Source organism: Conger conger, chromosome 6, assembly GCF_963514075.1.
Source record: "Conger conger chromosome 6, fConCon1.1, whole genome shotgun sequence".
NCBI lineage: Eukaryota > Metazoa > Chordata > Actinopteri > Anguilliformes > Congridae > Conger > Conger conger.
The window spans coordinates 39,571,309-39,593,348 of NC_083765.1; the positions used below are offsets into that span (position 1 = coordinate 39,571,309).

At 40.7% G+C, this 22,040-nt stretch overlaps 1 protein-coding gene across 1 annotated transcript; it reads left to right on the top strand.

The window, feature by feature from the left end:
- The first annotated feature begins 1,589 nt into the window (after positions 1 to 1,589).
- On the top strand, positions 1,590 to 21,221 carry fkbp16 (FKBP prolyl isomerase 16). The gene is made up of 8 exons (XM_061246926.1): positions 1,590 to 1,962; positions 5,359 to 5,528; positions 5,994 to 6,082; positions 17,397 to 17,614; positions 18,586 to 18,761; positions 19,228 to 19,305; positions 20,249 to 20,386; positions 20,511 to 21,221. The coding sequence occupies exons 1-8, from the start codon at positions 1,590 to 1,592 to the stop codon at positions 20,595 to 20,597; spliced, it is 1,329 nt and encodes a 442-aa protein (XP_061102910.1). The 3' UTR covers positions 20,598 to 21,221.
- Positions 21,222 to 22,040: the final 819 nt, after the last annotated feature.

Below are 22,040 nucleotides of genomic sequence, written 5' to 3' on the forward strand. Positions count from 1 at the left end.
CACCTGATGGGTGTTTAAAAAAAGGAATGCTCTTGTGTTTGATTTCCCAGGTCCTGTTCCTGTGTGTTCCTGACCCACTTCCAAGCCCGCCCTTAGCTCCTTCGCCCTGCTCCAGTCCTTTCGCCCAGCCCATGATCCTCTGCCCTTATCCTCCTCCTAGCCCAATCTCCTCTCTGACTGGTCTCCTGGTTACGACCCTTGCCTGTGTTTGACTGTCTCGTCTGCTCTCCATTGCCCTGTCTGCCCGGATTCTGACCCTCGTCTGTCCATTCATGACAAACTGTTTATCTGGTTTGCTGGCTATTGAATCTGGACTGTCTGACCTTGAAAATAAAGATCCCATTTTCTGCACTTCTTTCCAGATATTCTGTTCTTGACATTATTCTACATCACAATGTTTTGACAGAGCTATTCTATAACTTGTTTCAAACTGCCACAGAGGCACAGTAAAGCACACTGAAGTTCAATCTGGGCTAATTTGTTATGTGAAGGTGCCTTAATTATATGTGTTATGAGGGAACCCTACAATCCACCAGCAAGGATTCTGCCAAAGAGATCTTTGCTGATGCATTGTAGGCAAGATCTACTTTGTGTGTTCTCTAAATTGATTCTTGTGTGAGATTTTACGCATTGCAGATGTACACAATTCCACAATTACACAACACAAATTCATAGTTTGTTATAGGGGAGTTTTCAACAAATAATATTTTCTTCCTTGAAGAACTCTTTACATTATATGTTATTTAGCTGATGCTTTTATCCAAAGTGACTTACAGTTGGTTAGACTAAGCAGGGGACAATCCCCCCTGGAGCAATGTGGGGTTAAGGGCCTTGCTCACGGGCCCTTAACCCGTGGATCTTATTGTGGCAACACCGTTGGATTGAGCCAACAACTTTGTGGGTCCCAGTCATGTACCTTAGCCACTACACTACAGGCTGCCCCCTGAAACTCTATCCCAAACTCATTTGTGGTTTGCTATAGAGTTTTTAGAGAAGTGCACCATGGGCTTGGATGAGGTGTCATTAAGAAGCTTACATACATTGGGTCAGATAGATTTTGCTCTCCTAATCCTAATCGCCTATTGACCAAAATAGCTCCACGAAACCACATGGTTTCTCTACATTGCACATTTTTTACTTCATTACTTCCACTTCCACAGGAAAGAGTTGAGATCGAGGCATTCGGGACAGCCACCAAGGTGTGGCTGTAGGTTTCGGTAGCCAGGATACCGCAGCACTGCTCCTCCAAGCAGGGGGGTTTGTGAGTGGGAGGGTTTTGCACTATGTTGAGCCGGTAATGAGCCAGGCTGTAATAGAATTACAGACCCATGTGGGTGCAAGCTTTAGAGAATTCCTGACGGTGGTAAAAACCCTGAAGATTCAGCTCCGGGGTGGACAGAGAAAGAGCTTTTTTGTCACTGATACACTGGATCACGCCTCTTCTTCGTCCTGCTTGTGGAGAGAGCCAGTGCTTGGTAGACTACTGGAAGACCACAGTGAAACCTTTGGGAGACGACTGGGGCTGTTTAGGTTTCCTGCGGTGAAGTGGGGCAGCATCTGGGAATGCCAGCGGAGAAGGAGGTGTCACCATGGAGACCGAGGCCATACCAGACCCTGTTGCTGTTGAGGGGTTGACCCCAAATTCCTGGCCAGAACAAGAGGAATTTCAAGCAGAGGAGGAAAAAAATAAGAGTCAGGGACAGACTACTGTTGTGAGTGACATCCCTGATTTTGTGGCCTCAGCCACCAATGCCTGTCAGGAGGAGGATAGCAGGACGTTGGGGAAGACTCATAGTTTTGGGAAGAGGGTACGCTTTTTGATACCCTTGGGTGGAGAGGAGACAGAACCAGAGGAGAAGGAGGGATTAGAGGAGAGCCTCTTCCCAGAGTATAACTCAGATGAGTGGGCCTCCGCTAGTTTTGGGGAGCTATTCCTGGCAGAGGACTGGGTGGACATCACAGGTACGTGGCTCACAATGGCCCAATGATGTCATAACAGGGAACTATATTAGCTCCACATTCCATGTTTCACTGATGGGAAATTAGTAAGGGGGTGGTCACATAGAGACAGATGAATGTATAAAATTGATAGGAAGCTGAAATGGGGGGGAAAGTATCTCGTAATCTGCTCAGCCATTTTTGAGAAGTGTATGTTTGGGGGACTATACCTAAGCGAATACCTTCTTGAACTACTTCTTATTGTTGCGTGAATGTATTGCTTTGTCATTTCACAACTGAACAAATTAAAACATGGTACAATTCTTGTATGGGGTTTTCTTGTAATGGGTCATATTCAGGTGAAGGACAGTTGCTGCTTTCACATAACAGAATGAATATATTAATTACAGGATTTAGACTTGCTATAGATAATCCTGTAATTGTACTGGCTAACAGGGCTGTGGTTAAACAAATTTTGATGTAAAGTTCAGTTTTAAATGTGATGCAGGTTGTTTAACGCTTTGCACTTTGCCCCCCCCCCCCCCCCCCCAATATTAATATCCACCTATTTTGTACTAGTCCCATACAAGTGTTAATATCTCAAAAACTATTTACTGCACACACATAGTTGAACACTTCAATTAAAGAAGAGGCATAAACAGAAAATGTATGTCAAAACATGGACATACAGTGTACACAAAGGTTACACTAAAATACAACAAAATGACAAAACTCCTTATGTTCTTATAGTTTAGACATAAATATCTCAATTTCTAAGTCAAGGACAAACCCAGAACTACTTTATATTCCTGCACAAACCTGATGTCAACTTGTGTAACGAATTTGGTAAATATATCGAATTGAATTGGCATTCAATTTCCACATTAATTTTCCCAAAACTGCACCCAGATGCCCTCAAGTATCCCCAAATCTCTCCAAATACAAAACATCTGCATATCATTTTATCCAGACACATGAATAGTCAGAAAAGTGTATTTATCTATCAAACAGATTATTTGATACAACATATAAAGAAAATGAGCCTTCATGTGTTCTAGACATTTATATGAGAGTATGTTTTTATAAAGCTGTAAAGTGTTCAAAAAGCTCTCCAAAAAGATTACTCAACCTAATACTTTCTAACAAATCTGCATCACATTTAAAATAGTAAATTAAATTAGTTAACCAGAGCCCTGATAGCCCCGCTAGCCAGTACAATTACAGGTTTGCATCTATCGCAAGTCTGTACATTAATTCTACAATGCGAAGGCAGCGATATTCCTAAACTGCCGTCACCTGAATATGAATATTTAACCTTGTTGGAAAGGGTAGGAAACCTTGTACAAAAAGTATGCCATGTTTTACATTAGTTCAGTACTGAAATGATCAAGCAATACATTTACGTAACAATAAGACGTTCAAGACGACATTTGCTTAGGTATAGTCCCGCCAAAAACATTATTTTCTTGAAAATTGCTGTCTGGATTGAATTATTAGCAAAACAAACTTGTATTTCCACCAAATTGGAAATATGTCAGCTGGACGTGGGATAAAAGTGAGCTAAGAAAAAGAAACTATGTGTTCATATGTATAATGTATTCATGCAACTATTAAATTGTATATTTTTGTTCTTATATTTGAACAAGTTATTTTTATGTGGAGAAATGGTATCAAGTATTGTTAGAATACCGTATGCCATTTATTGTCTGAGTCTGTGACTAGGTCAGAGTTGTAAACTGTTAGCATGGCATGGGGGAGCTTGCTATTTTATTACCCTGCATTCCAAATAAGGAACTAATAAGAACCTAAACTGCTGTTTTCACTAACAGGGATACCAGTTGTTAAGTGTCTTTTTAACAATCTGTGGTTTTGTGGTTTTATTATGTCACAGTTTTTTGTATGACATAAATGTGAAAGCAACAATAATTTGAGACGTTCATGAATCAACCACAAGGGAGCAGAGATTTTTGGACACTTTGGACATGCTTTAATACATTTTCATTAATCTACATTCATTTTCAATCATGTGAGGACATCTGGGTGCAGTTTTGGGAAAACTCATGTGGAAATGCCTGTTGATTTCTTACATTACATTACATTACATTAATGGCATTTGGCTGACATTCTTATCCAGAGCAACGTACAACAAAGTGCAAGTACATACCTATAACCAAGGATAAGTGCGCTGAAATACCCTAGAGGGAAGTACAATTTCATCTGCTACCTGCACAAGAAAGATAAGGACCAGGGCCTATTTGATCATTGTTTTTTTTATTTTTATGGGGTTTTTTTTATCATAATACCGCAACACGCAAATGTATGAACAAACCGCTTACCTAGCCAGAGATAGAAAGTTCTGGGTTGGTCCTTGACTTAGAAATTATATGTGAATACCTAATTATTATATGAAAATATTCAATGCTAAGCATAGATATTCAATGCTAAACTTTGTGCATAAGACTAGCACAAAATAGGTCACATAATGGCTTCCTTGACTTTCAATAGCACAACTCTGGTCGTCATGTTGACAAATGTTAATAACAGACTCAGACAATCAAAAGCCTAGAATCAAGACTAGATACTGAAAACCTCCTTAGACCAGCACATAGGAAGTGATTGCATACAACTGACTAATCAGAAACCGCTGAGAGGCCAACTGTCCAATTACTTTTGTTCCCCTAAAATGAGGGGATTATGTGTAAATAGGTATGTAATTCGTACATGGATCACCAAATATGGATTTGAAAACTCTCAAATTAAATGTGACAGTCTGTGCTTTAACCTCAAATTCATTATTTTATTTTATTTTGTGCTGGATTACAGAGTGGTACAAAATTGTACCACTGAACAAATACTTACAGATTTTACTATATACAGTGGGCTCCAGAATTGGTACCCTTGAATTGGAACCAAATTCTTACATTTTTCAAATAAATGTCCCCCAAAAAACAGGTTCAACAATCATTAGATCCCCTGGTTTAATGCTTTGTGCAAACACCCCTGGTAAAGATGACAGCCATGAGTCTTTTCCTACAATTTATGATAAGGTTACATAACACATTTGGAAGGATTTATTTTACCATTCCTGAATGCAGAACTATGATATCCTCCTCAGTTCATTCAAAAGTCAAAATGCCCAAAACCACCCTTTGAAGTTAAACGAAGACTTTATACATTGTTTGTTATATGTTATCATTGACCATCATAAAGGCAGGCAGTAGCTGTTTGTTCTTAAACAGGCTCCCCAATGTGAAAAGCAGATTCATCCTACCCCTTAGTTCATCACTGCCTGCTTTTTCAACCCCCTGCTCTCCTTCCCTCAACTCCCCCCCCCCCTTCTCTCTCCTTACTACCCTCTGTCTCCTTCCATATCTACGCCATGTTTTTACCCTTCTTTGCTCCCCCTCTCTCCCTGTGCAGAGGACAGGCTGTTGCGGAAAAAGGTTCTGGAGCCAGGCCCCGAGGATGCTCCCCAGCCCATATGGGGTCAGGAGGTGACAGTGCGGCTGCAGGGGGTGCTGGAAGACAGGACAGTGGTGGAGAAGGACACCAAACTTACCTTTGTCATCGGCGAGGGTGATGTCAACCAGGTGAGGCCTTAGGTGGGCGGGAGGCTTCTGAGGCGCACAGGTCTATTATGAGAGAGGCAGATAGAAGGTGACTACTTGGTGTTCAGTTTCAGTCGGTGGCAGTTTGTTTTAGGGATGGAATGAAAATTATTATCCTGGCCAAAATTATCTTGATTTGCGGTATTATCGCAATGTAGTTAAATATACTCAAAAGTGCAGTCTATTCCAAGATATTTACAGCATTTCTATAAACCATTATAATTATGTATTAATTTGAAATTATTCATATAGTGTTGACCTATGTACAGTGTTTTATGTGCAGTGTTAAATCGCAGAAGAGAGTTAAACTTCACCGTTTGAATTTACTGTGAAAATGCAAGGAGGAGTGTTATATGTGCAGTGTCAAAGAAGAGAAAATTGTTGAATATACAGTGCTGACATGCATTCACAAGGAGAGGTGATGTAGCTGTCTTGTTTCCTGCGCAGGCCCTGGAAGAGTGTGCACTGTCCATGGAGCTGAAAGAGATCACCATGCTGCTGGCAGATTCACAATACACATACAAACTTCTGGGAAGGTATGAGCCAGAATGAACTGCCACTGTCATACGCCACTGACGGAATACAGCCTGAGCAGGTGCAGGTTCAGTTAGTACATTACATTTACATTTTAGTCATTTGGCAGACGCTTTTAATCCAAAGCGACTTACAAGTGCATAGGTTCTACCATAAGTCAGAGCATCACATCCAGAACTAGCAAAATACACATGAAATGCTGTTCTAAACATAGTTGTCATCATAAGTGCTTTTTTTTTTTTTTTTGGGGGGGGGGGGGGGGGGGGGTTAGACAAGGATAGGGATATCAGAAAGGAGGGGCAGGGGAAATCAGGAGGAAGGACTAAGGTAGAGTTTGAAAAGGTGGGTTTTCAGTCTGCGTCGAAATAGGGGGAGGGATTCTGCTGTTCTGACAGTGGTAGGCAAGTCATTCCACCACTGAGGAACCAGAACGGAAAACAGGCGTGAACGTGCAGTTCGACCGCCAGGTGCACGTAGAGAGGGGACCATAAGGCGACCAGAGCTGGCAGACCGGAGTGATCTAGCTGGGGAGTAGGGAGTGATCAGGGATTGTATGTAAGGTGGGGCAGTCCCCTTAGCAGCCTGAAATGCCAACACTAGGGCCTTGAAACGGATGCGTGCGGCAATAGGAAACCAGTGGAGGCCAATGAGAAGGGGGGTGACATGAGCCGACCTGGGCTGACTGGTGATCAGGCGGGCTGCAGCATTCTGGACCAGCTGAAGGGGCTTGATGGCACACGCTGGGAGACCGGCTAGGAGGGAGTTGCAGTAATCCAGGCGGGAAATGACGAGCGCCTGGACTAGGAGCTGGGTGGCTTTCTCAGTCAGGAGATGACGAAAACGGCGTATATCATATATGGCAGTGGAGGATACTTGTGGAATACTTGTGGAACTTGTGGAACTCAGAGACATCTACTGCACTGAATAAATATTGCATATAACACAGACACATATGTGCACACAGACACACTCACTCCATACATTGACTGAGCACTTTGTTAGGTAGACCTGTACACCACCTTGTTAATGCAAGCAACTAAATGCATAAAAGCATGCAGACATGGTCAAGTGGTTTAGCTGTTTTTCAGACCAAATGTCAGAATGGGGAAGAAATACGATCTAAGTGACTTTAACCGTGGAATGATTGTTGGTGCCATACAGGGTGGTTTGAATATCTCAGAAACTGCTGAACTCCTGGGATTTTCACATACAACAGACTCTAGAGTTGGTCTGCAGAGAATGGCGCGAAAAACAAAAAAACATCCAGTGAGAAGCAGTTCTGTGGGAAACAAATAAGTCTAATAAATACCTAATAAAGTGCTCACTGAGTGTATACACGGACATGCACACACATCCATTTGTGTATGCAGGCACACACACACACACACACACACACACACACACACTCACTCACAGCACATATATACAGTAAGAAAATCTGTCTTGATGGAAGCCAGTAAAGATGCTATGTATTTATAATCTATGTCAAGAAGGGCATCATAAAAAACATAATCCACAGCATAATCCACACTCCTACTTGGCATCTCATCAGCCTCCTGGAGGTGGTCATTTTACACCTGCGTGTAAGTGGCTTGTCCTCGTTGGATAAAGATTGGATAAAGATGTATCCACTCATGTGATTGGTCACTTTCAATATCCTATGTGTTAAATGAAATTAATATTGCTATTTTTTAGTTAGTTTGAGTTTTGACTATAGACAAGAGTAGCCTGCTAACTGCTATCATTTACAATGGCTGTGGAAGCTGTCATCAAAACATACTGCTTAAATGTTTTGTGGATTGCTTTTTGATAGGGAGCATTTTGAACATGCCAAATATATACAATTAGGTGCCTTAAAACATCAGTCACATATAACAGTTTTTTTTTTTACTGGATTATGGTATTTGATATTTCACTCTCACTAAGAACTCATGACATAAAGTACTAGGCCTCCTGGAATAAATAAAAAAATCTTTCAGTGTAGAATAATTGAGTTAATGTATGCACATTTATTGAATAACAAACCTCAGTGCTCAAATCAGGGTGGACATTGCCTTGTTTCAGTTAATATGGGGTTCCTTCATATCATCTCTACCTCAGCATATTGGCGGGATTAAAACCCTCCTTTTTCAGGATAGTAGCTAGATAAGGATAGTGGTTTGGTCTCTAAATATAAATGTCTGAAGAGAGACACACGCACTCCAACAAAATAGTGGGTAATGAGATTAAAGGTGTAGCCTTGAAACTGAAACAATGAAACTCACACACTTCTTGTAAGGCTCCAAAAACAAAATATTTCTGTAAATATGGGGTCCCTCTGCCTCAGCACATTAGTAAGATGTTAGTCATTTTAGCCCCTTGCTGACCCCATCCTTTTGTTTTATTATTTATTTTTTTTATCCTGGTTTATGAACGTGTATACACATTTGTGCAGATTGCACAGATTTGACAGACAAGTTGTCCCCATGTCATACATAAAAATTATTATTATTATTTGTTTTTGTTTCTGATTCCAATTTGGTGGCCTGTTTATTGTCAATCCCCCATGTACTCTTGAGGATTCACATCTGTAACCCTGCCGGAATGAGAACAACACACCTTCTTCAAACCGTGCTGTCTCTAGCCCTGGACCGTGATCCCGAGGCAATCAGGGACACTTTATTGTGGCAATCCTCCCCGCTGAGTCCCACCCCCCACCCTCGGAGTGGTGGCCCAATTTTGGCTGCTCCCTCATGCAGACATACTCAGCCATTCTTGGGTCTGGAAACTGCATTGAACCCAAGCCTTAACTGCTGTGCCACTCTATACCCCCTTACAGTACATGAAGAATTTTAAACCTGAAGCTGACATCAACAAAAGAAGAAACATCCCCGATCACAAGCTTTTTCTAGCTATAAAGGATACGTTTTAAAGCTTGCAGGTAAGATGTTGCATGAGCAATCACATCATTATGTATTTTTGGATAGCCATGAATTAACATTAAGGCATACGCACTCAGTGAACACTTTATTAAGTAGACCTGTACACCAGCTTGTTAATACAAATATTTAGTCAGCCAAACATGTAGCAGCAACTAAATGCATAAAAGCATGCAGACGACATCAAGAAGTTCAGCTGTTTTTCAGACCAAATGTCAGAATAGGGAAGAAACACACATCGCATCAAACCTCTATGTGGATAGGCTGCAGCAGCAGAAGACTTAATGAGTCTAAAAATAAGTGTAATTAATACCTAATGAAGTACCCACTGAGTGTACGTAGCCATACAAATTTTAACAGGATGCTAAATACTTATAAAATGAACAATGTTATCAGTATTTTTTGTATGCAATGCTGTTTTGGGTGGGTGATTTATCGGCTTAATTCCTTTCATATTTTCACTGTAAACATATTCATATTCTCCTAAAAATACAATTCGATTTTATTTTGCTTGAAGGATTCCAGACGGACTGGAATAGCAGCTTATGTAACTACTTCCAATGGAAAATGAGGAGGTTGGAGAGATATATTTTCGACCAGAGTGCAAAATAAATGGTATAGTATAACATTTCTTGTCTTGCTATTATCATGTAGACTTCTGGTTATTATGGAAGGAGATTTGTGGCATAATTATATACAAAATATTCATATGCACCCAGCTCAAGACTGATCTTATTGGGGGGCAATGACAGATTTTTGGGGAGCACTTTTTATTCAGGGTAGAGTGTGTTTTAGCTCTGTACTCCAGCACATTGGATTTTAAATGAAACCATGAATACTATTACGAGGTTATAGTGCTGTAGTGATCTGTACAGGACTTACAGTCCTTTTTATACATAGAACTACTGTATGTCCAGTAATGATACTGGTCTAATGATTTTACATTTATGTCAATAGAAGTATATTTCTACTTGATTTCTACTTTACTTTTTACTTTAAACTTCTATTTTACTCAGGCTAGGCTACTGGGAAATGTAGTTAAAGCTGAAGTAGCTCTGCCCAACACTAGATACAGGCTATAGAACACATCTAAACATACTACTTGCACACAATATTATTAAGTACCTTGCCATTATTAGCCAAAAACTGTTTTGTTTTTTTCATTTGCAACTCTAATTTAGCTGTGATGGTAATGACAGGATGTGGCAGAAATTACTAGATGTATTATCCCACCAGTTATTTCCCTAATTAAAATGTGCAAATAAAATAAAATCATTGACTTTAATGCAGAGCATGGTGCTCTCATCAAGACAATGAGTTCCATTGGCCCCATCAGATTGTTTATGCCAATGAGAGATGACATCATGTATCAATCAGGGATCGTACTTGGACTTGTGCCTGAGCCCGATCCAATGACAAAGAGCCATGTGGGTTTGGACTCTGACTGCTGGTTCATGTGTTTTGGAAGCCTGTGGTGAATGGCGTATCTGTTCTGACATGCATGACAAAAGAACCACACTATCTAAAGGAAAGGTAGCATTAAGATATTTCAGTTTGTTACTCTCTTCTGCGTTTTGTTGTCTGCGTTGGTGTGGCATTGAGCATTCTAGGGTTCTGACGAAATTGTTTTGTCAATTCTCTTCTTTTGTGAATTCTCTCTCTATTCTTTTTGAATATTGCTGGGCATTGTTGTTTTTTTTAGTTATGAATGTTTTAAAAATTGTTCATGTTAACATGGTTACAAATAAAATGTTTCCATAAGTTGTTTGCACATCTACTAATTTCCAGTACACACTGTCATTACCAACACATGATGTCATTCCTGCTGCAGACCTTACTTTTCATTTAAAGATTATGTCAATATTTGCATTATTGATACAAAAATTATGTGCTTGCAGGAATCATCCCACAAATGTTTACTATTTTTTTGTTTGTCATTGTTATTTTAACCCTACACAGTTCATTAAGCCTCCAAGGTTAAGATCGTTCTTAATTATATACAAAAACGTTTATTTGAGGATTGGCATTGCTTTGTCTTTCCTTTGTAATTAGGTTGGAAGTGAGTACTGGTGTGTGTCTGTGTGCCTGCCTGTGTGTGTGTTTGTGTATGGCGCCCCACCCAGGTAAATAGCCACCAGTTCATCTGATGAAGTCATATTTAGTCTTGAATTTTTAATGAAAAAAAAAGAAACAATATTCAGAATGACTTGGTTGTGTTTCTTTTTGTTCACAAATCTCATGTGCAAACTTATCTCATATAGTGTCACAACAAGCCACTGATGAGACAAGTTGTCACAAGTGCACATCCTCAACTTAACTGTATGACTCTGTACTGAAATGAGACATGAAGACGTAATACAAAATATGTGCCTGAGACTTAATTATTTAATTTGGTATGACATTTATTCCATTATGATGCATTGTGCCCAAGAAATGTAAGCGAAAAGTGACAATATGCCTGACTCTCATATTGACAATAATGAATGCATTGTCTCTTCTCTGTCACCAGCCCCTAGCGACCACCAGTCTCCTCCCATCTCTCTGTCTCCATCTGGTACCTCTACTACTTCTACTCCCACTCCTGCTGCTGTGTGTTCCTCCAGAACATAATGTACTTCAAATGGACAATAATGTTAATGAATCAAAAGACTGAATTACTGTAATACAAGTGTACTTTTAGATTGCCTTGTTGGACTTGAGCAGTAATACATACCAGTTTCATATTGTGTACACATGCTGGCAGGAGGATTGTGAAGCAGAATATTACCTTATTCACATCTTTGACTCTCAGGTTCAATGTAAACTGAAGTGTTGTAAATTTGTATTTCACCAGCTTTTCACTGTCCATAATTTATATATGAAGTTTGAAAATAAATTGATTTATAAGAAATGGTCCAAGCGTCTAAGCGTCTTTCTTAATGAAGGACATATGCTAGGCATAGGATATGAGTAGGCCCAGACAGAATCTGCAGACTTTTTTGGGGTTTTCTGCGGGATTTCCAGAGGAAAATCTGCGGTGTGAATTTCCCCTCCAGAACTGTACCGCAGTCATTCACTACATTAATCAACGTGTTCTGAGCAAATCCGGCCATGGAAAAAAATACCTAATAAAATGCTCAGTGAGTGTATGTAATAATATAGGCCAACTGTTAATTAGTAGTAAATAGTTCAATGCTACGTTTATTGTTACAACTAATTCACATGATGCAGCAGCACATATACATGATGAAAGCAAGTACAGCTTAATATTCAAAGCTGTTTATTATGCTTTAAATGTATGAAATACATGTATTCTTTGTCTATTTTTGATTTTTTGGCAATAAGCATATGTAGCTACATCATGCCAGTAAAGCAATTGATAGTGAGGGATAAATAGATAGGGACTGGAGAGGCAGAGGCCAGATGTCCTAGATTGTACTGGAAAACACCTCCACCTCACGCTCACGACTACTGTCTGTTCTGGCTCCACGGTGGTGGAACGAACTCCCCGTTGAGGTCAGAACTGTTGAATCTCTCCCCACCTTCAAGCGCAAGCTGAAGACACACCTCTTCAAGCAGCACCTCTCCCCATCCCTCCCTACCTCCCTGTGAACCTTAATTGTTGTCTCTGTGACTTGCTTTGTGAATCGGTATTTTTAGTTGGCTAGGTAAGCAGTGTTTGGATAGTTAACTTTGGTCACTTTTGCTCTGTTTGTTTGTTTGTTTGTTCAAAAAAAAAAAAAAAAAAAAAAAAAAAAAAAAAGGGCCCTTGTCCTTATCTTTGTTGTACAGGTAGCAGTTGAAATTGTACTTCCCTCTAGGGTCTTTCAGCGAACTTATCCCTGGTTATGGGTATGCACTTTGTTGTACGTCGCTCTGGATAAGAGCGTCTGCCAAATGCCAATAATGTAATGTAATGTAAAAAACAAAGAAAAAGTCAGGGACAAAAGCTTAAAAGCTAACACACGTATACGCAGTGTGACAACCCCAGATTGTGAGATGTGGTGATTGTCACCAGCAATTTATTAGGTTATGTTATCAAGTGAGAGAGATGGCGAGTTCCAACACCAGAAAAACATATTAGGAAATGATCATCTTTACTCTTCCCCCTGTTAATAGCAAAAAATGATGAACCAAAATAAGAACATAAATACTTATGAAAACATAGTGAAACATTTCAGCTGCACAGCCAGCCAGGTTGCTTTACTTTGACGTTCAATGTCACAGACTCGCTTGTTCTCTCTATGTGCTCCGGTCTCAACCTTGCACCATGGACATTGGAGAAGAGTATATATGTTATGCACCGGGCTGATTTGTGAGCACAACCCACATATGTGTGCAAGTACATTTGGCTGAAATTTCCAATAAACTGCTCCATTCCATTCTCTTCCTGTCACTTCCGGCTTCTAAAAATGTGACTTCCGGTTTCAGAAAAACTTGTCACTTTTGGTTTTGCAAAACTACGTCACTTCCAGTTTTGCGGAAATACGTAATTTCCAGTTTCGGTTTTTTTTGGGGGGGGAACCTGTAAAATAGAATATATGTAACTTCTGGTTTTCGGACATATGTCACTTCCGGTTTTCGGGAAAAAATCATGTCCGGTTTTGGGAAACACGTCACTTCCGGTTTCTTTAAATTAGTCACTTCCTGTTTCAGAAATATAACTTGCTACTTATGTAGCCTAAGTGAGAGAAATAGTGATTAGAGAGATAATCGTTGTGACAGGCAAATCTGTCTAGTGTTAACTTCAGCCAATATTGGGATACATTCTGAACAAATTCAAAATGTTGTCTGCCGCTTGAGGTAGTCTGCCTAGTGCTGACAAACTACAAAGCAATGTACACTGCCCCATTCTAGTAAAAGTGCTTGCCGTATTCATTGCATATAAATTAAGCCCACTTGGCTCCTCTATAGTTAATTCTACTTTTAAACATTATTTTTGTTTTCTTTCACTTTTAATATGAACTAGCTACTCGCTACCTAGCTAGCTACTACTAACTTGCGAGAGGGGACAATGTTGTTTTCACTTGTTTCAACGTTCAAATTCGTCAGAATTCCGAGGGGATTTCGTCAGAGTTCTGGGCCTACATACAGTGGTGTGAAAAAGTGTTTGCCCCCTTCCTGATTTCTTTTTTTTTTTTGCATGTTTGTCACACTTAAATGTTTCAGATCATCAAACAAATTTCAATATTAGTCAAACACAACACAAGTAAACACAAAATGCAGTTTTTAAATGAAGGTTTTTATTATTATGGGAGAAAAAAATCCAAACCTACATGGCCCTGTGTGAAAAAGTGATTGCCCCCCCCTGTTAAAACATAACTTAACTGTGGTTTATCAAACCTGAGTTCAATTTCTCTAGCCACACCCAGGCCTGATTACTGCCATACCTGTTCTCAATCAAGAAATCACTTAAATAGGACCTGCCTGACAAAGTGATGTAGACCAAATGATCCTCAAAAGCTAGACATCATGCCGAGATCTAAAGAAATTCAGGAACAAATGAGAAAGAAAGTAATTGAGATCTATCAGTCTGGAAAAGGTTATAAAGCCATTTATAAAGCTTTGGGACTCCAGCGAACCACAGTGAGAGCCATTATCCACAAATGGCGAAAACATGGAACAGTGGTGAACCTTCCCAGGAGTGGCCGGCCGACCAAAATTACCCCAAGAGCGCAGCGACGACTCATCCAAGAGGTCACAAAAGACCCCACAGCAACATCCAAAGAACTACAGGCCTCACTTGCCTCAGTTAAGGTCAGTGTTCATGCCTCCACCATAAGAAAGAGACTGGGCAAAAATGGCCTGCATGGCAGAGTTCCAAGACGAAAACCACTGCTGAGCAAAAAGAACATTAAGGCTTGTCTCAATTTTGCCAGAAAACATCTTGATGATCCCCAAGACTTTTGGGAAAATACTCTGTGGTCTGACGAGACAAAAGTTGAACTTTTTGGAAGGTGTGTGTCCCATTACATCTGGTGTAAAAGTAACACCGCATTTCAGAAAAAAAACATCATACCAACAGTAAAATATGGTGGTGGTAGTGTGATGGTCTGGGGCTGTTCGTGACCTGAAGCTGAAACGAACTTGGGTTCTGCAGCAGGACAATGATCCAAAACACACCAGCAAGTCCACCTCTGAATGGCTGAAGAAAAACAAAATGAAGACTTTGGAGTGGCTAGTCAAAGTCCTGACCTGAATCCTATTGAGATGCTGTGGCATGACCTTAAAAAGGCGGTTTATGCTCGAAAAACCCTCCAATGTGGCTGAATTACAACTGCAAAGATGAGTGGGCCAAAATTCCTCCACAGCGCTGTAAGAGACTCATTGCAAGTTATCGCAAACGCTTGATTGCAGTTGTTGCTGCTAAGGGTGGCCCAACCAGTTATTAGGTTTAGGGGGCAATCACTTTTTCACACAGGGCCATGTAGGTTTGGATTTTTTTTTTTTTTAACTGCATTTTGTGTTTACTTGTGTTGTGTTTGACTAATATTGAAATTTGTTTGATGATCTGAAACATTTAAGTGTGACAAACATGCAAAAAAATAAGAAATCAGGCAAACACTTTTTCACACCACTGTATGTGTGACACTAAAATGAGCAGTTTGGATTGTTCTGTGTGTGGGAGGGTATAGAGGGGATACTGTCTGCAGTCACTCAACGTCTTAATAAACTGCGTTCCACAGGTATATGGAGTATGCATAATGAATAAAACAATCTATTGAGATTACTTTACTTGGATTACTTTGTCTTTAATGTTATGTTTTCAATGGGTCACAGATCAGTGAGATAATAGTGATGGCCAGGGCTTGGCATAAGCACTGGACCAGTGGCCCGACAGTATGTTGACGACCCCCCGGCCAGCTGATAAAGCGTTTAACCGGCCCAGTGTGCCAGTGGGATCCACAAGCCCTCCTGTATTGTCCGATGGGTATCCCGCGAGATTTGTATTCCCGTAGGACTGGACCTATTACCAATGATGTAAGCCTCACTGCGCACACTACAGGGCTACTGCGCTTTGGTTACTACTGCCATGTTTTTAAGATCCCCCCCTGCTTCCGGTCAAAAGCCACACATAATAGCATTGAAGAAACAGCTGAAAATAACAAGATTCAGATGAATATGAGAACAAGAGTATTAGACCCTCCTTATCTTATTGGTTAGAGCGTTGGCCATGGCTAGGGTATGAAGAAGAAATTGGTCATGTCTACTACAAACTATGCAGATCTGATTTCAAATGTATAGTAAGTGCAATAAAAAATTAAGCAAAAACGTCCGGAAAAGTAAAATTACTGACTTTAGAAAATAGGCGACGGGAGTAAATGTAATTTCTTCCACTCTTGTTAGTAAAGTGATTCATATTAACACAACTCTCTCTTCTGTATTTCCAATGGACAAACATGTATGAGAGGTGCTCTTCAGGATGGACAATAAATAAATGCAAATACTTTCTCGCCATGACCAACACCTAGCTCTCCTTGTGGAGTTGCCACCTACTGGTGAGCCCTAGATAATGTTACCCTGTCAGTGGTTATCTTGTTAGCTTGGTAAACAGTGCCACCTAATGATTTCTTAGGCTAATGTTAAATAGCGCCAGACTTCTAGTGAACAGGGAATCAGTTGGCTTAATCCTAGATATCTACTTGGCTAAATACATATAATAGTTAACAAAATAGTTATACAATACTTGCAAATATATAGACAGGCCTCCAGTCTAACTTTTTCAACTGGTGTTGCTGGTGCCACTAACTGGTGGTGCAATCACACAATTTTGCTGTGGCATCATATTGAATCATATTTGTATTTTGCAATGGCCTGTATGATTAATGAAATTTCCGAATTCACAAAAAGCCACAGAGAGATGGTAAAACCCACGCTCTGTGTTAAGAGGGATGAAAACACTACAAACGGCATCCTTGGCTTTAAAATGTCATTACACTTTGGCGTAAGTTTCATTATATAGGATTGATCCATTAATCACCCTTGTCACGTACAGTATCTCCTGCAACATTTTTTTAGACAGATTGATTGATTGATTTGAATTGACACCTGAGTCCTTTCTGGAATAACAAAGGGACTTATTTGTCTGCCATTGCTTAATGTTTGTGCATGTGTGTGCAAATGTGTGGATGTATGAGTGAGTGTGTTTGAATATGTTTTTGGCAGAGGTGGGTAGAGCACATGTTCTCATGTCTCATGTGATGTGCTCAGCAGTATAAGTGACTACTTCAAATCTATCGTTTTGTGTAGGCCTGGCTGCAAGCAGAGACCTATCTGTCGTCAAGTGGTTTGCTTTAATGGAGTGATGTATTTCAGCTTGGGTTCATGTTTTATGCTGATCTTTGTATTAAGGTGCACCCATCTTTTGGTGTGGTCCTGCACTTTTTTAAACATGTTCGTATGTGTCATGTTTTGGCAGGGAGCCAGACATCCCACCTTGGAGCCCCCTGCTTTACCAGCTCCAGCTCCTGGACATCAGGCCCAAGCCAGACCCCCTGGACATGCCCCTCTCTGACCGGATCCGAAGTGCCAACCAGAAACGGGAGCGGGGGAACTTCTTCTTCCAGAGGGAGGAGTTTGACATGGCATCGCAGTCCTATCGCATGGCCCTGTATTTCCTCACTGCTGAAGCCAGAGGTGAATCTCCCTTAGTCACCGCCGCCACACCCTGCCCTGCACTGCCCTACCCTTACCCACCATGCCCCTCATTGTCCCACTCCACCCTGCCCTGCAGTTGGTGGAAGTACAGTTGCATCAGATGTAGTAATAATACATAAATAAACCATAACCACAAGGCATGGTAATAAGAGGTATTGAGAGGTATTTCATATCAACATCTGGCTTATGGTCAGAGGCTTATGGTCCATCTCTGCAGTAATCAGTTCACAGCCATAGAAGTAGTGGTGAAACCTCTGACATGTGAAGAAGGCTCTCCTTCTTGATTTGTGCATAGTGTTTTTCTCTAGAAGCCTGAGGTAGCATCCGAGCCCACTCTGGCTGGAATCTCACTGGACTGTGTTTGGCTTAGTCACGTCATAGTCGCATCAGGACAGACAAGCAACTTCATTTTCTGATCTGCCACCTTGTGATTGTATCAATTCTAAAGCACTTTGGATAAAAATGCTATATAAATGCAGTCAATTTACCTTGTAGCCTACCCACTGAGCGAACAAAAACATAAACATGAGTTCACCAACTTCTGACACCGTGTTCGTATTTGATATACACCAGGAATGATGACAGACGCGTGTGCCTCCTACCGCTAGGCTTGTGCATAAAACAACAAAGCAATCAACTCTGCTATACTCTGGTCCTCTTAGTTGACTCAAACTGCTGGAAAGCCATGGAAAGCAAAAAAAGGAGAAATCCTGGACTACTGTAATCAGTGAATGATTATGGTGGACTAGCCCCATCTACAGTATATGGAGTTAAACGATTCAGCCAGTTATTGCAGAAAGCCACAGAAAATTGGGTCTGGACTCCCTCTGGAATTCCACAATTTAGCAAACATTTTATTTGACTCCAACAGTATGGATTATGTAAATTGTGTCACTGTCCAAATCCAGGGTACTCATAGACAGAACCGTATGTCCTCCATGCTTCCACAGTCGGAGAGGGTACAAGTGTGACAGAGGAGGAGGTGCAGGAATGCAGGGTGAAGTGTCTAAACAACCTCACAGCGGCTCAGATGAAACTGCTGCAGTTTGATGAGGCATTGCACACCAGCCAGGATGTCCTGTTCCTGGACCCTTTCAATGTTAAAGCCCTCTTCCGGAAAGGAAAGGTAACCTCACGTTAACGTGCCTATCCTTCCCCTCAGTATACAACAGGTCACAGTAATATATAGGGGCCAACCTAAACACAAGACCACATGATACAGACTCTTGCCTGGTGCTCTTTGAGTACATATAACAGGATTCCAATTCCAATAAGGACAAGTATCATCTAAGGCAGGGTTGTCAAACTGAATTCCCAGGGGGCCGCAGTGTCTTTTGTGTTTTTGTGGTTGCCTTTCAATCAGCTGTCAATTAAGGCCTTGAGAACAAGGTGTGTGGATTCTTTAGCCAATTAAAGACTTAAATGAACCACAGGTGCCGGGAACATCCCGAAAATCAGCAGACACTCCAGGACTGGAGTTTGACACCTGTGATCTAAAGCTTAAAAAAAACAGTAATACCCACCTTTTTGGCATGAAAAATGTGGCATAGCCTGTAGCTATGGGTATGTTTGAGAATGGTGTCTGCTTGCAGCTGTTGTCTGATAAGGGGGAGTACCAGGAGGCCATGGAGACACTGAAGATGGCCCTCAGACTGGAACCTTCTACCAAGGTGGGACTAAGATCAGAACTGGTTTGAATACTTCAAAAATGTATTACTGTGCAAAGGTCAGAGACCACCCTTTTGTTACAGTCAAATCAGCCATTCTTCATCTTTCCTCATCTTTTTTCAGTGCAAGACAATCAGGGAACATATGCTTAACTGAACGCTGTGGTTTGATAACAATGTAGGTAATACTGTAGTAGTTATGGTATGTTGAATGATACTGTAGCCTAATGTCAGATTATTCAAAAACTTAGCCTTTCAACTGTGTTGTATTTAATAGTCTAACACTGCCTTAATACTAGAAAAGTGCTTGTTGTTATTGTATAAATTCTTTACAGTAGTTTAGTAGCTAACGTTTACCCATTTTATATAGATATCGATAATAACATTTATATAGTGCCCTAACAGTGATGAGAGGGAAACTCGCCTTAACCACCACCAGTGTGTAGCACCTGTCTGGGTGATGCATGGCTGCCATGTTGTGCCAGAATGCTCACCACACACCAGCTGAGGTGGAGCGGAGAGAACAATGTTTTTGCCAACTGAATCAGGGGATGATTAGGTGGCTGGTTGAAAGAAAGGGTTGGAAATTTAGCCAGGACACCGGAGACCCCCCCACCAATGACCATAGGGAGACAGTGTCTCCTGCAGCACAGTGTCCCCATCACTACGCTGGGGAATTAGGGATAATTTGACCAGAGCACAGATCACCCCCTACCGGCCCACCAACATCATTTCCAGCAGCAACTTAGTTTTCCCAGGAGGTGTCCCATCGAAGTACTAACCAAGCGTACACCTGCTTAGCTTCAGCTATTTGGCAGGAGCTGGGTGCATGGTGGTATGGCTGATGCACCGGGTTGGGGCACATTCTGGTATGTCGAAAATGTGTGTCCACTTGGAGACACATATTTTGGTTAAATATTTTACCCAGATTTGCTTGTCATGCTAGGCAATCCACATTGAGCTGTCTAAACTGGTGAAAAGGCAAGCAGGGGACAGCGAGACTGTGAAGAGGAAGCCCAAACCAATGGAGGTTCTGGGGGAAAAAATCACCCCCTTCCTGTCCCCCTCCAAAAAGAAGCCTGCAGTAAGCCAACAAGCATTTCTGGCACAAAAATACATTCTAAATGTTATGTTCTATTCAACTTTTTATATTATATTTCTCTTATTTACATTTCTCATTTTTCATCAAGTGTCTCTTTGTGTTTCAGGGACTGTCATGGAAAATCCTGCTCTGTGCTCTGGTAGTGGCCATGGGCAGTTTAGTGACATCACTGGTTCTGACTGCCCGGAACTAACTACCTCTTGTAGAAGATTGGAGAAATAATGGACCGCATTGATAGATATATACACGACCGTTCAAAAGTTTGGGGTCACCTTGTCTTTTACTGCTTTTTCTGATCTATTATTTTATTTTCTGTTATTCTGTATTACAGCACTACTTGTATGTAGTAACCATTTCAATGTTTGAGTCAAATTAACAATGTCGAATAAGAGAACGTTTTGTATTTGTTGCATATCCTTTGCATGCCATGACTTCCTGATGTCTGTGACCCATCAACATCATCAGAGTCTGGATATCTTATTTTTCCGGTTGTCCTACATCGATACTAAAACTATTTGCATTTGAATGGATCTCAATTGGAATCGGGGGGTGGGACTAGATTCAGCTGTACATTATGCTGATACAGTATAGAACTCATGTTTTGGCTAAATGGCTTTACATCATCAAGGGTCCCAGGTATCAATTGAGCCTCAAACCATCATGCTACTGCCAGATATGCTGTAGATATGACAATCTTTTCTGAAAGATTAACATTAAACATCCAATCCTTCCTTGACACATGGGATCCCGTCCTGCAATACCCTGTACACCCCTCTCTATTCCCCATGTACCATATCCAGCCATTTAAATATCTGAAGCACCTTACCAAAATTAAAATTACATTACAATGTGTACGGTCTTGTATTATTTTGTCGTTTCCCCCATTTTTGTCTGTTTCGTTCTACTTTTTGTTTTGTATTTCGTAAGGTGTTTTTGTTATACCCTTCCCTCTCAGAGAGGCTTCGACACAATCAAAGTAAATTGTAATTGTAAATAAAAATAAAGTCGACTTCCCAATAGGGTGTGGTATTGCGGGAATAAAAAAAAGAAAATCTTTTACATTATACATGGGTGTCTTCCACGCCTGGGAATTTCAGAAATGTGTGATTTCCTTGCGAAAATGTTTATTGACAAATAAATTATTCATTCTAAATTAACGAAAAGATGTAAAAAAAATTGCAACAAGAAAGTAACGTCTTCCAACTCTACTTTGTTATTTGCATGCATTGTAAAGGGCAGTTTACATGTTTGTTTCCAACAGTGACAAATTGTGGATGAAATAAGAGACGCCTGCCATGAAATGAGGTGCTAGGAATCTAATAGTGTTTTATAACTGGTAGTTCATGGTGTTCTTCATGCTGTTCATCATCTATCATTAAACCATAACTTGCTTTACATATTGGGTTGTGAAATTTGTGTTATACAACAAGGGGGTCAATTGGGATTTGGAATGATTTAACCCCATGATCCAGTGGATCAGAAGAGCAAGACCACCTGTGGTGGTCGTGGTGGAGGCAGGGGAGTGGATAGGGATAACAAAATGTTACAAAATGGTGAACAGACCACCAGTCTTAACTCAGACTAATTGCCAAATTGGTTGATAGCATGTGCCCTCCAACATATAATCTCTACTATA